Genomic DNA, 20,219 nt, shown 5'->3' with positions numbered 1-20,219 from the left:
ATTGCTACTCTGCAACAAATGACAAAAACAACATTGTTCATCAGTCAGCACAGCCGAATGGACTGTGTGCAAGTGTGTTGGAGAAGGTGATCTAGACACGTGAAATTCCACAGTATCTATCTTTGTTAGATAGGGTCAACGTGCAACATTGAAAAGCACTGGGTAAATAGAAAAACTCAAAGTGAGCAGCTAGGAGGAACTACTACTAATTTGGATTCTTATACGATCCAAATATTTTTTGGATTATCACTGAGCAAGTTTTGACTAAGGTATGTGCAATCGTCTGTGTCTAACTATTTGTTTAGCCTGACTGATTATCCTACTCAGCTTTCACATATTTCTTTTTTAATCAACAGAAAAGAAAATAAATTGTTTAACGGCCCTGTGTAACTACAATAACTATCCATGTTAAAGGTGCAGTAGCTAACTTTCTGTCATATTTGCTGACCCTTACTGACCCTATGTTCGAGTAGAACTACATGAAGCAGGTAATTAAAAAAAAAAATAATCTGGCTCCTCTGGCAGCACCTACAGCCTGTAGTGCGATTTGCAAAAATCCACCGCTCCCTGTTCAGATGCACCAATCAGGGGGGGTGTCTAACTGCGTGTCAATCACGCATTCATTCTCCCTTGTGGGGAGAGGGGCTTAGGAGACCGTTTTGGGCTTTAGCGGAAAGGGGGGAGGGACTGAGAAGTTGTCGATGTTCATATTTTGGTTAAGTCCTGGATCTCCGCAATCCTACCTACAGCACCTTTAAACATGTACACACAAATAGTATTAAAATGCTTAAAATATGTGTCTACCAAATGTAGATAACAAACAATTTTCAAGCTAAAATTGAATATCGACAGTGCAAATACTTACGGCTTGCCGCCAGAGGAACCAGGCAGAGAAGAGGACAGCCCTGGTGCCCTCAGGTGAGACCGAGAGTCATACGCCACCTGGTGATGATGAAAGAGCGGACAAACAATTAACAGCTTGACAAAGGACTAACTTAAAAAATGCAGCTGATTTCTAGATGAAATAAAAAATAAAACACTTAGCAAGTACAGGCGACGTATGTAGATTCAACCGATTGAACAGTTTTTTTAAAAGATAAAGGTACAATTTAATATGATGACTGTTACAATACAATCGCTGTAAGAAGACAAAATCATTCCACTGTGCAGCAAAATTAAAACAATGGGGTGACCAAAGTCTGCAGTCTGAAACCTCTGCTGAAGTGAGTGCATATTAGTGTGCAGTCACTAATATGTGATGAGACTGATGACAGGGTGGTGAACAGCGCACTGCAGTGTACATCTTGCCTTAAGCCTTATGTTGGAGTTCTGTGGGAGCTAAATGTGGAGGCTACATATGTACGTACATGTTTCTGATGCTTACTCATGTTTACTGATTAGGAAGACAACATGAGGCGTGTTGAAGAAAGGCTAAACCTTCTTTCAGCAGTGCTGCACAGCATAGCCTTTTGTGATCCAGGTAAGCCATTTCAATGAAAAAACTTCTCTCTATGAATGTCGCTCTCTATCAAAGTGAATTACAGAATGTAAACATGATAACTTTAAGTATATAATGAATGCACAACAGTACAACAGAACACATTATAGCGGTTCAAGTTGATGCTTAACTATAAATCAAACCTTGACAGAGAAGAATAGATGATGGCGCCGCAGAATGGCGACACGGTGTGTTGGATCGCTCTGTTTTGTTTTGTTTTGTGTTTTAACTTTGTTTCTTGCGATGGTACCCGTATCTCATTCACAAGTGAAGAGCTCGTGAACTTCAGGGCAACAACACCATCAGACTTATTTCCCACTTTTCTTCTCCCTTCACTGGAAATTTTGGACATTCTGGTCAAAGGTGCGCTCACCTTTGCTCACGCAGCGAAACGCCGGAGGAGAGGGAAACGGGCCGGTGCGCTGGTGCGTCTCCGCCAGCGAGGATCACGCACACCGTTACCTGGAATATTCCTCTCTAACGTGCGCTCTCTGCCCAACAAAGTGGAGGAATTACAACTGCTGTTGGGGGGAAACAGGGACTTTTCTTCATCTGCTGTTTTGTGCTTCACGGAGACGTGGCTCTGTGGAATAATACCGGACTCTGCGCTGCAGCTGGCAGGCTTCCAGCTTTTCAGAGCGGACAGAGACACGGACCTCTCTGGCAAAACTAAAGGTGGAGGAATCTGTTTCTACATCAACAGCGGTTGGTGCAACGACGTGACAGTGATCCAGCAGCATTGTTCTCCTGACCTGGAGTATTTCATCATAAACTGTAAGCCTTTTTATTCACCCCGTGAGTTCCATTCATTCATTCTGGTCGGTGTTTACATCTCACCGCAGGCCAACGTGCAGGACGCGCAGCGCATGCTTGCCGACCAGATACTGTGTGTGGAGCGGACCAACCCGGACTCCCTAGTTATTGTCCTTGGTGACTTTAATAAAGGGAACCTCACTCATGAACTCCCTAAATATAGACAACATATTAAATGCCCGACCAGAGAGGAGAACATTCTGGATCACTGTTACACCACAGTCAGGGATGCTTATCACGCCGTCCCCCGTGCTGCACTGGGACACTCTGACCACGTCATGGTCCACCTGATCACCGCCTACAGGCAGAAACTAAAGCTCTGCAAACCTGTAGCGAGGACATCAAGGAAGTGGACCAGTGAGGCTGTGGAGGATCTCCAGTCGTGTTTGGATTGTACTGACTGGGATGTGTTCAGGACTGCTACCAACAGTCTGGATGAGTACACAGAGGCTGTGACGTCATACATCAGCTTCTGTGAGGACTGCTGTGTTCCATCAAGCACCAGGGTGAGGTACAACAATGACAAACCCTGGTTCACAGCCAAACTCAGAAGGTTAAGGCTGGCTAAGGAAGACTCGTTCAGGAGTGGGGACAAAGACAGATTTAAAGAGTCAAAGTACAAATTTAGCAAGGCAGTGAAGGAGGCTAAACATCGGTACTCTGAGAAGCTCCAACACCAGTTCTCAGCTAATGACTCTGCGACTGTCTGGAAAGGACTTAGGCAGATCACCAACTACAAGCCTAAAACCCCCCACTCCTTCAATGACCGACACCTAGCCAACGACCTGAACGAGTTCTACTGTCGATTTGAAAGACAAAATTTGGTGACAGTCCTGACACCATCCCCCACGACTCCTCCCTACAGCTACAGCCACTGTGCATCACCTCCACCTCGCCCACCTCAGCAGGGTCCTGGGCCCCCCCACCAATGCCCTCCTTAAAGGTCCCCTCCACCTCCACCCCCCCTCCCACCTCAGTGACGACCCTCTCCATTCACGAGAGGGACGTCAACAGACTCTTTAGGAGACAGAATCCCAGGAAAGCTGCTGGACCGGATGCTGTCTCCCCATCCAGCTTGAAGCACTGCGCTGACCAGCTGTCTCCAGTGTTCACAGACATTTTCAACACCTCACTGGAGACATGTCACGTGCCAGCCTGCTTCAAGACCTCAACCATAATCCCTGTCCCCAAGAAGCCAAGGACCACAGGACTTAATGACTTCAGACCCGTCGCCCTGACCTCTGTGGTTATGAAGTCCTTTGAGCGCCTTGTGCTTTCACACCTCAAAGCCATCACCGACCCCCTCCTGGACCCCCTGCAGTTTGCCTACAGAGCCAATAGGACTGTAGATGATGCAGTCAACCTGGCCCTCCACTACATCCTCCGGCACCTGGACTCCGCAGGAACCTACGCCAGGATCCTGTTTGTGGACTTCAGCTCTGCCTTCAATACCATCATCCCGGCTCTGCTTCAGGAGAAGCTCTCCCAGCTTGGTGTGCCTGACTCCACCTGCAGGTGGATCACTGACTTCCTGTCTGACAGGAAGCAGCATGTGAAGCTGGGGAAACACGTCTCTGACTCACAGTCCATCAGCACTGGATCCCCCCAGGGCTGCGTTCTTTCTCCTCTGCTCTTCTCCCTATACACCAACAGCTGCACCTCCGGTCACCAGTCCGTCAAGCTTCTGAAGTTTGCGGACGACACCTCCCTCATCGGACTCATCTCTGATGGAGACGAGTCCGCCTACAGGTGGGAGGCTGACCACCTGGTGACCTGGTGCAAGCAAAACAACCTAGAGCTCAATGCTCTAAAGACAGTGGAGATGGTTGTGGACTTCAGAAAGAACCCAGCCCCACCTGCCCCCATCACCCTCTGTGGCTCCACAATTGACACTGTGGAGTCTTTCCGCTTCCTGGGAACTACCATCTCCCAAGATCTCAAGTGGGAGCTGAACATCAGCTCCCTCGTGAAGAAAGCACAACAGAGGATGTACTTCCTGCGGCGGCAGCTGAAGAAATTCAACCTGCCAAAGACAATGATGGTGCACTTCTACACAGCCATCATTGAGTCCATCCTCACATCCTCCATCACCATCTGGTACGCTGCTGCCACTGCCAAGGACAAGGGCAGGCTGCAGCGTGTCATTCAGTCGGCTGAGAAGGTGATTGGCTGCAATCTGCCGCCGCTCCAGGACCTATACGCCACCAGGACTCTGAAGCGTGCTGGAAAGAATGTGGCTGACCCCTCCCACCCCGGACACAAGCTCTTTGAGCCACTCCCCTCTGGCAGGAGGATGAGGTCCATCAGGACCAAAACCTCACGCCACATAAACAGTTTTTTCCCCTCCGCCACTAGCCTTCTAAACAAGGCCCGGAAACCACCCTGACTCTCTCCACACCCCACCTCTGGCCCCTCATGCCACTGTACCCACTCTGCTGTAGTGTCCCTTTTACTACTGTTTAACTTATTTTACTATTTATTTAAATTTATTTTATCGTTATTAATACGTACTGTGTGTATATGTTTATACTTATATTGTTTATATCTTTTTATCCTTCTTATATTTGTATGTGTGACATGCTCCAACAACACCATGACAAATTCCTCGTATGTGCAACGTACTTGGCAATAAAGCCCTTTCTGATTCTGATTCTGATTCTAATTTGGCCTTTACTCACCATGGGGCTTCGGGAGTAGGCACTGGCTGCTGCGCTGATTTGTGGAGAAAGAGTTAGAGCCCCACCGAAACCTCCTGGGCTGGCCAGCTCCCCATTCAGGCCTGCGTGGGACACCACGCCAAAATGAGCTGGGTATGAACCAGGGGGCACAGACATGGGACTGCGGAGAGCTGGGCAGGCAGGGAAAGAGGAAGGAGGGATTGAAGGATAGAAATAAAGAGGGGAAACAATACATGGCACACAAGCACAAACACAGTCACAGAGGGGCTGAGAAGAATGGAAATCTTTTTCTGTCATTAAACTTTATTTGTTGAGCTGCATGTACAACAACGGTCTTCACTGCTGGCCACAGAGGAGCACACACAGCAGTTAAGAGCCTTGCTCAAGAGCACAGTGGTAAGAGTTAGAGTCAGAGGGGTCTCACTTTCTCTTATGGTTTTCAAAACATCAGTGCTATAGGCATATTTTCTGTTTAACTTTGCTCTGATCTAATAAAGACATTTTTGCACAAAAGCAGTAAACTATTACTGCATGAGTAATGTCATAGCATAAACAAATGAGGAAATGGAAAAACTGAGGAACAAAAGGATATATGGCATGAAGGGCAGAGGTAGACTGGGAACAAATCCCATTCAGGTCATGGCAGTCTAATTCAGGGAGCAGCTAGTTCAGTTTACTTAAATCAGCTTAATTAGAAAGTAATTGCTTTCTCCACTAGTGATGAGTTATGTAATCACATTACAATTTTAGTTTAGCTTTTTCACTTTCTGAGTTAGTGGTTACAAATGTAAAAAGAACAGTTATAAATGTATGTAGTAGATTAATGTTGTAATAGCCTGTTATACGTATTAGCAAGCTCCCTTTTCAACAGTTACAATATCACAACAACATTTTTAGTTTTAACATTTCATCAAGCTTGTTAACAGTAACAGTCAGGAGAGTCTCACCAAGAGGGTCTGCGCTGGATGCTGCTTTGCTGACCAGACGAAGGCAGGAGGTGCTGGGACCAGGGGCTCCTGGGGCTCCTGGGGTAAGGGCCTCACGGTGGGACGGGGATGGGGTGCCAGACTTGGACAACGGAGACTGGGACTTATCCATCTGTAGAGAAGTCAAATAAGAAATACAACGAATAAAAACCATGGCTGATCTGCTGCTGAAGCCCTCCTTTAGCACACTGACTTTCAGAATTATTATCTGTCACTTTTTAAATGATCTCAATGCAAAGTGCAAAAAATTGTCTTAGTGATACCGGTACAGCTATCTGTACGAGGTTTAGTAGTAACTAAACCTCGATAGTACGAGTTTAATGTGATTTTATTCCCAAAGCAAAACACCATACATGATAGCATAACCAGGAATGGGCAACTTAAGGGTACAAAGTGAAAAAGAATGCAATTTTGTTACAAAAGAAAAGAGGCGGAAAATCTTTAGTCTCATTAAACTATTGAAAAATACATTAATATATCAGCATTAAGCAAAAGCAGACAGAACCCTCCCAGTCAGCAGAGTGCAGCAACTATCTGTCATACCTGTGCAGGGTCCTTGCCCTTCCCTGGGGTGGGGCTGCGGGGGTTTGGGGTGGAGGGGGCCTCTCCTGTGCTTGAGGAGCCCGGGAGCTCTTTCCTTAGGGTAGGAGCCCGGTCTAACCCGTTCCCGTGGGGGGAGTGAGGAGGGCTGCCCACAGGAGAGTTAGGCTCCTGAATGACAAACAGAGATTTTTTTTTTTTACGTGAATGCTGCTACCTCTCAATTGAAGCAACTAAAGATTAAATTATTGTCACCATGATATCTTTCTGCTGTAAAAGACCTTCCTGGTAATGTTATAAACCACTGTGCAGTGTTTTTGATGAATGATAAACCTTCATTACACCGACTGGAATTCCTGGATCGTATTTCACTGTCTCACCCGTACCTGCCAGCAACATGCCCCCACACCGCAGGCTCTTGCATTTTATAATGCGAGGGCTGTTTCAGTCTCAACACCCACTTATTGTCTTTTTCTTTATAATATTTTTTAAAACATATCTCTGAGCCAGCATGTGTGAAAGCTGAACTAGGCAGAGTATGTTATGTTACAGCAGTAGGTTATAGAGTTTCAAAGTACATTTAAAGTAAAATGCTGCAGATTCTTCCTTAATGGACACACCACACCATCTAGCGTTACACTCTGTATTGTGATTTGTAAAGGGACTCAGAGCTCAGGGAACATTACATGAAACAGTAGAGATTGTCACTGTCGCCAGGACAGAAGTGTATGGACCTGGAGATAATGTTGCTGTTACAGCTGCTTTTATCACTGGAGCCACTGTTGAGCCAGCGCTGCCTCCCACAGAACAGAGTACTGAAGTAAGCACTTCTCACTGGGTCACAGTGATCAGCACAGACATTTTAGTGCTTACACACACACACACACACACACACACACACACACACACACACACACACACACACACACACACACACACACACCTTCATTTTTCTGCCATTACCAACATTTGACACATTTTTTTCTTTCTGCTTTTGTACCAGTTTCCAAATCACACAAGAGACCGGTTCCGCTTTTGTGTGCAATATCAAAATACAGTGGGCTTAGATAAAACATATTTTGCTACACTGCGTGAAGTATTTACAGAACTAAAATATTCCAGGGGCATAAACGGCTTTGCATATATTAAATGAACCAGACTGCAGTTATCTAATGAGAGAAGGGAGGAGAAAAGGGTGAGGTGGAGCAGGGTGAGAGGAGTGGGAAAGAAGAAGTGAAAAGAAAAGAGACAGTGGAGAGATGGAAGAACTGAGGCTTCAAGAGGTTGGAGAGAGAACAGAAATAAACAGAAGACGTATGGGAAGAAATGGGTAGAACAAGTATTTGTGAATGTGTGTGGACAGACACGGTTCACAAGAAGAAAACACAAACAGCGGTGGCTGATAATGAGCTTACAGAGGAGCTCTTCCTATTTACAAGGAAACTGCAGCGGAAAGCTGAACTAGCTACATACCTGCTGACTTGTTTCACATTTCACACACAGACACACACACATGCACACACAAACCTAGGTTACTATAGATGATTGGCATTAAAAGAAGCAATCCAGAAAGCAAAACAAACAGTATATGTGTGAGTATATGAGTACAAGCTGAAAGGATCACTTAATTTCTTGATTATCAGAAAATGAGGCTAATCTAAATTCCAGCTTCTCAGATGTGAATAATGTTCTGCTTTTCTTTGTCTTTGATAATGTAAAAATCAATATAGTTGGGTTTTGGATGTTTTTTTACAACCTAACTTTTTTTATGACATTTTACAGACCAAAGGATAAATCTATCAAGCTAATAAATGATTTGTATATTAGTCAATAATGGAGAAAAAAAATGTCCCTGCCTGCAAACTAAACTAAACAAAAAAATAATCACGTATGAAAATATAATATTACAGTAAGTCTATTAAGTCATTTTGTAGGCTACAGTATGTCTATACTTATTCTTTAGGCAATTACCCAATTCTGTGTACTAGTGGCTTTCTCTAAAACAGCCACATGAAAAGTGACTCGTGACATTTTCATTATCCAAGACTGTGAAAATACTCAAATTTAGCCTCAAACTAAATGATGCAAAAATAAATGTAACGCACGCACACGCACACAGATCTGTATTTTAAATTGAACTATCGACAGCCAGACAGACAGGGTTATGCAGAGGACGGAGGGTGGTTCCAAGCGGTGCCAAATACATCTACAGTTCCCGCGAGCAACACTAGTACTCCCAACGTTGGATTCATGCGTAATTCATGTGTGGGCTGCAACACAGTGTCAAAGAGCTTCTGTAGGATAAAAGCGACTTGTAACTTGTGGCTCTGTAGGGAAATCAAAGATACTTTCTGCAATAGGGATGTAGAGCTGAGGGTTCTGTGGGTGAATGAAATATTTTCCATAATGGAGAAGGAAAATTGTGAGTAAACATTGGTAGTGAAGGTGGAATATTTTCAAAGCGGTTAGAAGAAATGTCTTTCTGTGAGATGTATGACTTCTGTGAGTGTAGTCACAGGTTGCCCCATTGATAAACTTTGCCATTAAGTAATGATTAAACAGAAAGTAACCCATATGTCCCTGATGGGTCACTTTCGCTATTGCTCTACTTGTTGTCTGATAGTGGGCAACCAGAATAACCACAAAATCTGACTGAACAAGCAACTTACTTCATTGGAAACGTCCACCACGAGATTGTCTTCACTCTTGTCTCCATCACTGTCCTGAGGAGTAAAAAAGATAAGATAAGAAAGGTAAAATATTCTCTATTTCCATTAAGATAACATAGCTGTTTTATTGGTTCCTTTTCTCTCTATCGCCCACAGAGACATGCAGTACACTGTAAATGTACATTGGGAACTTTAATAATTGAGATGGAAACACACAAAAAACACACACAAAGTCCACACACAGATCGATATATCAATATCACTGGCTGCTCTTTGCTTCCTTCCACTGTCCTCCATGCAACATTTAACACAAAGATACTGGATACCATATATTCTCACCAAAGAATTCATACTCATCAACATTTCTCTCTCTCTCTCTCTCTTTCACTCTCACACGCACTGTTGCTCTTTCCACATTTTCGTTCTTCGTCTAGCCATCTCTCTATATCTCTCTCTCCCTTTTTTCTGGGGTGAGAACGATGGCACTTAGTCACCATGGCAACAGTGCTTTGATGTGATCATGGCCTGATATTCCTATTGACATCAGTGTGGAGTGACATCAGTACCTAATTATACAGAGCCAAAGCAGGGCTATGTCGACAGTCTATTCCTAGAACAAAAATACAGAAACAGAAACAGAGAGAGAGAGAGAGAGGGAGAGAGAGGGAGAGAGAGAGAGAGAGAGAGAGAGAGAGAGAGAGAGAGAGAGAGAGAGAGGGAGAGAGAGGGAGAGAGAGAGAGAGAGAGAGAGAGAGAGGGAGAGAGAGGGAGAGAGAGAGAGAGGGAGGGAGAGATAGAGAGAGAGAGGAAGAAAGAGAAAAAGTAAAATAATTCAGAGATGGAATAAAAATGAAAAGAAAACAGGAAGAGAGGAAAAACAAAGTGAGAACGAAACCCAGAGAAATTGAGAGACGTTAAAGAGACAGAGATATAGAAGAGCAAAAAAGAGAGAGAAATGGGAGCTGTAATGTGCTCGACAGACAGAAAGAGAGGAAAAACATTCTGAGAGTGGAAACTATCTGTACTTGTTCTCGCTCTAAAATAGTGGGAAGATTTGGACTGTTGTTGATACCAAACTGATTTAGCTGGAGGCCGTCTTGCACAGACAGGCTCCCAGTGTCAATCAATCCTCCAGACTGCAAACACACAGCCATCTAATTCATTACAGCTATCTGCCTTGGCCGTCTCTCTTCTGGCGTTGCCTCGCCTGTGGCTCCCTGCTCTTCCTCATTGGACCCATCCAAACCAAACACAACTCTAATTGGCCGCAGGCCCCCAGAACCCTGTGTGGCCTATAATGTCATACGTGATGTTTTACGTACACACACACACACACACACACACACACACACACACACACACACACACACACACACACTGTGACGTCTCTAGTGTGTATATGTGGCTTACTTTAATGTATTTTGTAAAAATGATGCATATATGCACATCAATAGCTCACTAATAGCATTTAATAAGAATTATTTGTTTATTGTTTATTTACATGCCATTTCTTTGCAACTACTCAGTTTCCCTTGGTCATCATTTAAAGCAACAACTTATTATCTCATCTTATAAGGACAAGAACACACAAAAACACATACATAGGAGTGTGGCAGAAGGGGCTCTTTGTCATCACAGCGCCTTCTCTTTGCCTCAGCTCCTCCCTGCGAGGAGGAGTAGCCTCCTGATGGGCCCTGGCGCTCCTCAGTGGGCTGACTGTCTGTTGATGACACTGACTTACTCTGAAGAAAGACAAGGACAAAAACACAAGTATGAACACACAAACCCTTACTGATGCTACCACAGACACGGACATCGAGAGACACACCTGACACACAAAGTAAAAACAGATCATTAATTAAAGCTGCAAGCAGCGATGGACGGGCCCTCGCGCCTCTGCGCGTATCGGGGTTACTGGCGGACGCCGCTCCTTGCGACCGTGCATTTGCGCGGCACTCAGACACTGCAAATTGTCACCAATGAAAAGGGAACTCCCTGCCGAGTTCAACAATACCTCAGACAAGACTCTACGTCATACAGTTCATTAGCTGTGAAAGGGGGCGTGGCTTAAACATAGGGGGCGGGCCAAACCATCACCAATGAAGAAGGAACTCTCTGCTGAGCTCAATGACACCTCACACAAGACTCTACCTTAAATGGTTCAAATGTTATGAAAGGGGGCGTGGTCTGAGTATGTGGGCGTGGTTAAAGTATAGGGGGCGGCTCAGTATCACATGTTGACCACACATTATAAGATTCATGTAAATCGGATGATGTTTGTCATATAAGGTGCATTTCCTGTTGCCAGTGGGGGGCGCTATGACCAAAAGTAAAATTTGGCCTGTAGATGTCCTCAGACCTGGACCCTTTTTTAAAATTTCGGACAGATACGACAACGTAAACTGAAGTTACAACAACTTCTTTGTTCATCGCTAAACACTCAAAATGGCCGCAATGCACGCCCACACCGTTTGACGAAAAGGTTTTCTTTTAATAACTTTTCATCTTTAAGGTGTTGAAAAGATACAGACCAAATTTGAAGCCCATCGGATGAAATCTCTAGGAGGAGTTCGTTAAAGTATAGCACCTTGACTTTTAGGCCTACTTTCTGTTGCCACTAGGGGGCGCTATGACTTTAAGTAAATATCGGCCTTTATTTGTCCTCAAGGTTGGACTCTTATGAATCCTGAAAAGTTTCGAGCCAGTTGGACAATGTACACTCAAGTTACACCCACTTCCTGTTTTGATGGCGAAACGCACAAAATGGCTGGCCCGCCACGGCCACGCCCTATGACGAAATAATTTTCTTTTAACAACTTTTCATCTTTAACGTCTTAAGATGGCACAGACCAAATTTGAAGTTGATCGGATGATATCTCTAGGAGGAGTTCGTTAAAGTACGACGTGGAAATGGCCAAAATCACACTAATTTCGAACTTTCAATTCAAAATGGCGGACTTCCTGTTGGGTTTAGGGTATGGCTCCAATGACGTTTTCTGTGTGCCTTGACATGATACATATGTGTACCAAGTTTCGTGAGTCTACGTTAAACGTACTGCAGGGGCTCAATTTCTTTAATTTTGTAGGGGGCGCTAGCGAGCCATTTTTGCGTGCCTATTCCTGAAACCCTTAAAATACGTACATTTTCACCAGGCTTGATGTGACCGCCAAATTTGGTGAGTTTTTTAATATGTTAAGTCCCTCAAAAAGCCAATTCATTTGCCGGGAAAATAATTCCTTCAGTTCCAATAGGGCCTTCGCCGCTGTCGGAGCTCGGGCCCTAAATATGTTTTTTTTTTACAAATGCAGCATTGTACAAACATGTAAAACACACCCACATCCACCAATGTACAGCTCATGATGTGAAGAAACATGCACACACAATCAATTTGTAGACATTAGCTCAGGTAAAGAATGAAAAGCACACTGAGCAGTAACACAAACATTAACAGAAAGCCCCATAAACACACACACACACACACACACACACACACACACACACACACACACACACAGCAAGAACAGCAGACGTAAGCACAGGTTAAGACACAGCCTTAGAAGCACACAAGATAGCGTATAAAGCTAATTAGTGCTCTCCCCTCGACACACCAGTCCTCGTGTAAAATATGACTCTCATTATTGGGCAATAAAGCTGTGCAGGCATATTTACAATACAGCCTGGCCTGGTGCTTAGCACTCAGAAAAGTCGATCAAAGCATTGTGTTGTTTTTGCATTGGGGCAGGGACCAGAGGTTCGGTGAGGGCCACTTGTCATTCTCTGTCCCCCTGTGGCGAGGACAAGAACAGCGAGGGTTTAACACACCAATGAGTCACACAGGAAGGAGTCCACAGGGCCGACAGGAAGGAGCGCTGGACAGAGGAGGAGAAACCACACAATGGACCTCAGTGCGGCTCAACAAACTTCCCTCTCTTCTTTCTTCTTCTTCTTCTCCCCCTCCTCCTCCGCCTTCGTCACTCTTCTCCTGACTTCCTTTCGCTGTCCTTTTTTTCCCCTCCATTAAAAATTCCAACATGTTTTACTGGTGGGGGGCTCTCTGACAAATGCCAATTGATATGCATCTCTCCCCTGCCTTCTCTCCCTTCCCTTCCATTTACCAAACACTGCAATGCTTGGCTAAGTTCAGCACAAACCTCAACTCATATGAGAAATATTTTTCTGGTGCTTAACAATCTGCATTGTGTTTAGCAATTAAATTATGCTAAGGGTTTTATTGTGGACAGAGAGAGAAAGAGAGAGAGAGAGAAAGAGAGAGAGAGAGAGAGAGAGAGAGAGAGAGAGAGAGAGGGAGTGAAAGTTAAGTCAGTAGCACTCTTAAATCATTTTCATTTCGCAATAAAAGCCAGAACAAAGACTTGCTGGTATTTTTTTTAACAACCTTTCCCTCCCTATTTTGCTTGGTCTTTTTTCTTCCTCTTTAGTCTCTATCTCTCTTTCCTTTTCCAATTTCACTCTCCATCTCCCTCTAGCCCGCTCCCTTCTCTCTGTGTTATCAACAGTTACACTGATGAAGGCCAGCTGTCCATTGCAGCCAGTACAGTAAGCGAGTGTTCACACGGTTTCCATAAAGCAGAGCAATCTGCAGCCAGGGAGAATAGGACAAGCCATAGACATCCACTGAATTTCAATCAGCCAATTTGCACTGCATTAATTCTCCAGGCAATTAATGGGGACTTTTAACTACAGTGACATAAAATATGTGCAAAACCTGTGAGGCAAGATGAACACTTGTATACATTTCATGATTCACTGCATGTTGCATTTACTCTTTCTAAGGATGAATTTTGTTATTTCTTAAAACCTATCAGTTATATTAACCTGAGTGAGTCACCATATGGTCAAATCTAGCCTTCACACTTAATTAATGGACTGTTGAATCTGAACTAGCCTCACGATACGATATTATTGCGCTTTTAAACAGATTGCAATTTATTACCTTATTTCTAACTTCAAATTTTTCCCAATTTGAAATTATGTCCCCAATAGGAAACTTTATCAACACTTGTTTTATCTATCTTTGTTCATCTCACTTCAGTTTTATTGCTGCAAAATGGGATTGTCAAGCAGACAAACTGACCAACACATATATAATAAAAGATCGATACTTGGCGTCTGTGTATCAATACAGTATTGCCACAGAAAATATCGCGATACTATGCTGTATCAATTTTTTCCACCACCCCTACTGTTTACTGTACCTTTCATTAGCAAAGTTTTGGAAAGATACTGTACATAAATATACTGTGGAAGAATGTTTTCTAGAGGGCAGGATACATGTTTCTTGCGGTCCCCGCCTCTCCTGCAGCCCTGGCAGTTGTGCAATTCTACACCAAATATTATCTTATGATACAACAGAGCAAGTTCTGTTGGGAAACATCTTTACAAAAGGATCTCAGTGGTGTGATATTGATGTTTTTTTTATACATCAGACATTAAGGGGCCTCCTATAGTTGGCATATTATATTCTGGATGCATAGTACACTCAAGTAAACATTTTAAAGTAAGAGTTGCTCGTTTCTACAGACGCCGACTGCTGTGTTTTGGGCAGCATTTGCCATTAACTTGGTTTTAATCCTTTCCCTTGTTCTGTAAATCTTGTAGATTACCAGAACATTTGTGGTGCTGGGAAACAAACAGTTGCTTGTTCATCCATTCATTCAATTTGTACTTTCTTCCAGATAACAGCGAAATGCTGCAAACTCAGATGTTAGTGTGATGTAGAATAACCTTGAGGAACTCAAGGTTGATAGCACTGAGCAGCTATTGTGCTGGTGTTGAGCTGTGCTACTCCTGGCTGAGCTCCAGCAGTACACAGCCTTTTTTAGAGGCCACTTTACAGTGCGTCTCCATTTCCCTCAGTTTATCACTGTCACACCGTACACACACACACACACACACACACACACACACACACACACACACACACACACACAAACAAGCACAGACACACACAGAAATGTGAGTGTAGACGACACTTACTGTACACACATACACAACTAGGTACTCACCCTGCTGGGTGCTCCCTCTGGGATGGGGCGGAGAAAGGTAAGGAAAGAGAACAGAGTAGAGAAAAGAGAGAGAGTGCGAGAGAGGAGTTAAGGGGAAAAGAGAGAAAGTTTGACGTCAGTGCTGATAATAATAACAACAGTCCCCCAGTCAGCCAAGGTTAGGCTGAACTACGACTTCTCCTCTCTAAAGCTACAGACCCACTATTGTGCCTAATTCTGGCCTCCCCGTTATCTTTCCCTCTCTCTGTTCTCCAACTAGACAAAGCTAGCTGTCTTCCCCTGCTGCCTCTTTCAATGCTCCCTGTCTTCTCACTCATTCTTCCTCTCGTATGTAAGAACAGAAACACACACAGCTGCAGACATGCACAAGCTCTCACACAGATGCTTAGTACGTTAAAATGAACACATTGATCTCTCTTTCTCTCTCCCTTTCTACTCTTACTCTCATACCTTCTTCTTTTCTCTCTTTCTAGCTCTCGATTTATTCATGAGAAAGTCTCTCTTGGCTCTGTGCCTGAAACAGAGCGCAAAGATAACATATTCTATCGGGGTGAATGAAAGTTCATTGGGAGAAAGTGTTTCTCTTGAATTTACACAAGTGCCATGAATACGTCTGTCCATATTATGACAGCAATCTAAACAAGGAAGTTCAAATTCAGTCCAAAAGGTGACTTGCTGTACAAATTAAGCAAAAGCATTTTTTCTGGTCTAAAATGATTTAAAAAATGAAAGAAAATGTTTTTTATTTTGTAGCTGTTGTCAAAGTTTATCTCACTGCTGCTTTGTGCCCATTCTAGTATGAAATAAATTCAATTAAACACACAAATGCTCACATGTACATGCAGAAATGCAAACATTTTATGAAGAAAAAGATTATTCTTGCATGCGTGATATCTGATGGTTTCATTTTAGATGATTTCCCAAAGTCTGTTACTCTACCTCACTTGTATGGAACTTGCTAAACATCTTCTCAACACATTTAATAGTGGATTTTAGTGGATAGTAGATTTTCACTGATGAAACCTTTTGTGTACACTAGGGGTGGTACGGTTCATGAAAAAACATCCGAACCGCTCGGTTCGCTTGTCTCGGTTCAGAGCGTGTGTGTCGCACGGTTCGTCAGTACACTGTTAATGTGCACTAACTACTTACTGCCGTAGTGCCCACTTTCGACACCTATGTTAAAACACTTACTGGAAACGACCATAGACAGTATATAAACGACGATGGGGATGAGCGTGACGAACGCAACACATGGCAGATTGGAAGAACGCGTCACGTGGTTCTTGCTGCTCCCGAATTTCAAAACAGACTCTAACGCCGTCTCGTTCTGAATACGATCATGTATTTTACGAAAATAGTTCACCGAAAAGTGTTTCTGAAAACATTTTAAGCGAGAAATAGGCCATACAGTTGCTGAATCTGTCTGTTTTTTTGATCGACAAAGGTCAGTTTAAAAGATTTTCGTCAGATTTTGAGAGACACCGAGCCAACTGCTCCTCAGGTGGAGTGTGGAGTGCTGCAGGTCACGTCACATGCAGAAATGGTAAGTGGGAGAGATAAGGAAGGCTGCCCGGAGTTGGAGGATGTGCTAGCGTCATATATAGTCTGGTGTGTGGGAACATTTTGGATTTCATGTTACCTATGATGACAGCGGAAATAAAACAATAGATATAACTGCCACTGTGTGCATGTATTGTGCAACATACATTCAATATGCTAATTTAGCTATATATCATATGCTGAAGTATATTTCTGGAGTGTTAAAGATTAAAAGAAAAAATAACAAGAACTGTACAGAACCGAAAACCGTGATCCTAAAACCGTGATACGAACCGAACCCGATTTTGTGAACTGTACCACCCCTAGTGTACACTGACCTGAAACAACTGCAAGTACACAAATTTCCACTGCAACTATGATATACTTTAGGGCTACGCTAGGGCTATAAAGGCAAAAACCTCTGCATTTATTAACAACACTTGACCTGCCCAGGATAAATCCTGCTGTAAACACCATAGTGTTTTTGTCCAATGCCAATCAAGAGTAATCTTACTATGAACTTTGGGTCATTAAACCGGCTCGACTGTCTTCTGGTTAATGAAAGCAGGCTGCCACTGACTGAGAGTCACAAGATCAGAAGAGATGAACTATCCTTTTTTCAGAGGAACACCACTCTTGAAGACCACCTTGCTAGAATATTTATATAATATATTATCTCCTTTTGGAGACAAAATTAAGGATTAAATGTCTACGGATCTTTACCTCTGAGATGTTCGGGATCAAGGTGGTTGCGATCATCTTTGGAGGCAAGGTGGGCCGAGACCCCCAGGGCCCCAGTCAGCGCAAGAAGCCCTGAGCTCCCCGCCCCCAGGGACAGGCCTGATGGGTGTGGCGTCAGAGGAATGCCAGGAGCATGGTGAGACAGGTGCTGGAGCTGCTGCTGCTGTGGCCACAGGGGAAGGAGGGAGCGGGGAGGGAGGGGCCGGGGAGGGATGGTGTCATACAAGGGGGTGGGTGGTTAGAAAAAACAAGGTATAGAAGAAATGGATAGAAAATAAGCATCAGAAAGTGCAAAGAACAAAGGAGAAGGAAGAAGGGAAATATGGGGGGGAAGGGAAAGTGGGGGTTGTTCTTGGAAAAGGGCAGGTGAGAGAGATAGTAGAAAGGGAGACGGTGAATGAAATGAAATCCACATGGAGAGCTCAACAGTTAGAGAGGAAAATAAAGAGATTAGTGGATTAAGAGGTGGAAAAGATGGACACCAAGGACAAGAAAGAGGAAAACGAAAGATGGGGAGAAGAAAATTAAACGGTCAGGATACACAGAGAAGTAAAGGAAGAGGAGATGGAAAGTGAAAGAAAGAAGGAGAAACGGTGAAAAGAGCAAAAGGATGAATGGGATTTATTATGAAGGAAAGGCAGGAGGAGGAACATTGAGAAATAGGCCAGGGGAAAACACAGAAAGGGGAGAAAATGTTTGAGTCAGAGAGTAAATGATGAGGAGGAACAGAGGGAGATCATGGTGGAGGCAGTGAAAAGTGAAGGAGAATAAGGTGAACAGGAGGGAGAAGATAGGGAGAGAGGGTAAATGAGAAGGGGAGGAAAAGTGTGCAGATGAGAGAGCAAAAGATAAGACACAGCCAAAAACAATGGGAGAGGAGAAATGAGGACAGGGCCATACAGTAGTAGGAGAGAGAGAATGATACAAGATCACAAAAGGAGAGATGAGAAAATCCAGAAAGAAAATGAACAGAAAGACAGAGAGGAAGCAGAAAAGGAGGATGATGGAGGATAGAGAGAGAAAAGGGAGCAAAGGAGCAGCTACAGATAAAGAAAGGCTATTATCCTGAGTCGAGCATTATGATGTGTTTTTGTGTGTTGTTTTGTCAAGCCAGTGTGTTCAACACACACACACACACACACACACACACACACACACACACACACACACACACACACACACACACACACACACACACACACACACACACACACACACACCGAGACAGCAGTGTTTGTAGTGCTGGGAGGAACAAAGGGCTTTAAGTAGACAGTAATGTGATCAGTGCTCTGACAAGCTCTGGAAAGCCCCGTCTACGAGGGCACATCACTGTCTGTCTGTGTGTACATGTGAGGACATATATTTGCAGATAAGCATGTGGATAATATGTTGTTCTTGGTGATCATGCGCTATTTAATGCAAGTATAGGTGTATTTTGTATAGGTGTCAAATGGTATCATTGTAGTTAAGGTATGTATTATGTCACATTATATCTTGCACCTGGCGCAGCGCAGAGCAAAGCCCGACGCAAGTGTCTTTGCTAGTTTAAGACCGACGGAGTTGTCAATTTCCCGTCCAGCGCCCACGTCGTTTAAATAGCAAATGCACCTGCGCCCATCTTTGCGCCCATGGGCGTTCTGGTCTTACAGGGAGGTGTGTTCAGGTGAATTCTTGACGTATTGCTATCTTGAGGCAGTGGGAAGTGATCGCGCCATTGACCAACAAAAACCTGGTCTAAAGTCAATAGCGCAGCATTTCATTGTTATTTTAACAGCACATTAGTAAAATGCGCCTAGGCTTATGCACAGAGTGCGCACACTATGCTTGTTACACACACACAGGGAAGCGCAGCAGCACACAAACATGCAAAAGATTACAAATAAAAATATTATCCGCCATCATAATAGCAACGCGCCAAGGTACAAACGTGCCTGGCTTTTAAAGGGAATGGGAGATGACACTCTGATTGGTTTATTGTATGTTACGCCCAAAACACACCTATGAATTAATGAAGACACTAAGTACAACCCTTTTGAACCATGCGCCTGGCGCACGGACCCTTTTTTCTGCCGTCAAACTAGCAAAAGTGGATTTGGCCACGCCCTAAACCGGCTGCGCCATGCGCTTCACGCCGTGCACTTAGATCATTAAAATAGGGCCCTATGTGTGTCAGTTTGTATGTTAGCTTGGTTTTAATATGAAATTATCCAGAAAGTGTATCCAACACAGAAACCTTAAACCCGAGTTGTAACTAAAGCAGTGCCCATCATACTGTTGTTGTACAGTAAGTAGACAGTAATGTGATCAGTGCACCTACAATTCGAGCTGACTTATCTGATAACAATCACTGATTTCTTTCTCTTCTTGAACATGTTTGAGAAGAGAGCTTCAACATAAGAGACAGAGCAAAAACTACCATGCTTACCCGTGTTATTTGGCAAGTGGGACTTGTTACTCCAAAACATTAATATATTTCTTTACACTAATAGTTACTTATTTAAACTACTATCAGCCATGAGCTTTAAAAATCACTGCTCCCCAAATGTTATTTTACTGGGAGCAGTAATTTATTACAGTTTAATATAAAATTGGAAACAGTGTCCAGTAAAACAGGATGCACCATCTCATTTGCCGCTGCCACAATCAATTAATCGGGCTTTACACAACGTAAATACAACCCCACGCTCTGAATGAGATGCAGATTAACATCTGATTGTAAAAGATT

At 43.7% G+C, this 20,219-nt stretch overlaps 1 protein-coding gene across 4 annotated transcripts in view; it reads right to left on the bottom strand.

The window, feature by feature from the left end:
* Positions 1–20,219, bottom strand: part of tle2b (TLE family member 2, transcriptional corepressor b) — an 89,867-nt gene that overhangs the window by 9,045 nt on the left and 60,603 nt on the right. For 2 of the 4 annotated variants that reach the window (XM_031307284.2, XM_031307288.2), the window contains 8 exons: positions 17,477–17,657; positions 15,212–15,228; positions 10,786–10,926; positions 9,185–9,238; positions 6,519–6,686; positions 5,937–6,087; positions 4,990–5,159; positions 866–942 (listed from right to left, as the gene is read on the bottom strand). In XM_031307284.2, coding sequence (XP_031163144.1) covers positions 866–942; positions 4,990–5,159; positions 5,937–6,087; positions 6,519–6,686; positions 9,185–9,238; positions 10,786–10,926; positions 15,212–15,228; positions 17,477–17,657 — 959 coding nt within the window. The remainder of the gene's footprint in view (positions 1–865; positions 943–4,989; positions 5,160–5,936; positions 6,088–6,518; positions 6,687–9,184; positions 9,239–10,785; positions 10,927–15,211; positions 15,229–17,476; positions 17,658–20,219) is intronic. The other 2 variants (XM_031307287.2, XM_031307285.2) reach the window with 2 other exon arrangements.

This window comes from Sander lucioperca, chromosome 11, assembly GCF_008315115.2.
Source record: "Sander lucioperca isolate FBNREF2018 chromosome 11, SLUC_FBN_1.2, whole genome shotgun sequence".
In the NCBI taxonomy this organism is placed as follows: domain Eukaryota; kingdom Metazoa; phylum Chordata; class Actinopteri; order Perciformes; family Percidae; genus Sander; species Sander lucioperca.
The sequence above is the reverse complement of the archived record's forward strand: the minus strand, read 5'-3'. Positions and strand labels throughout refer to the sequence as shown.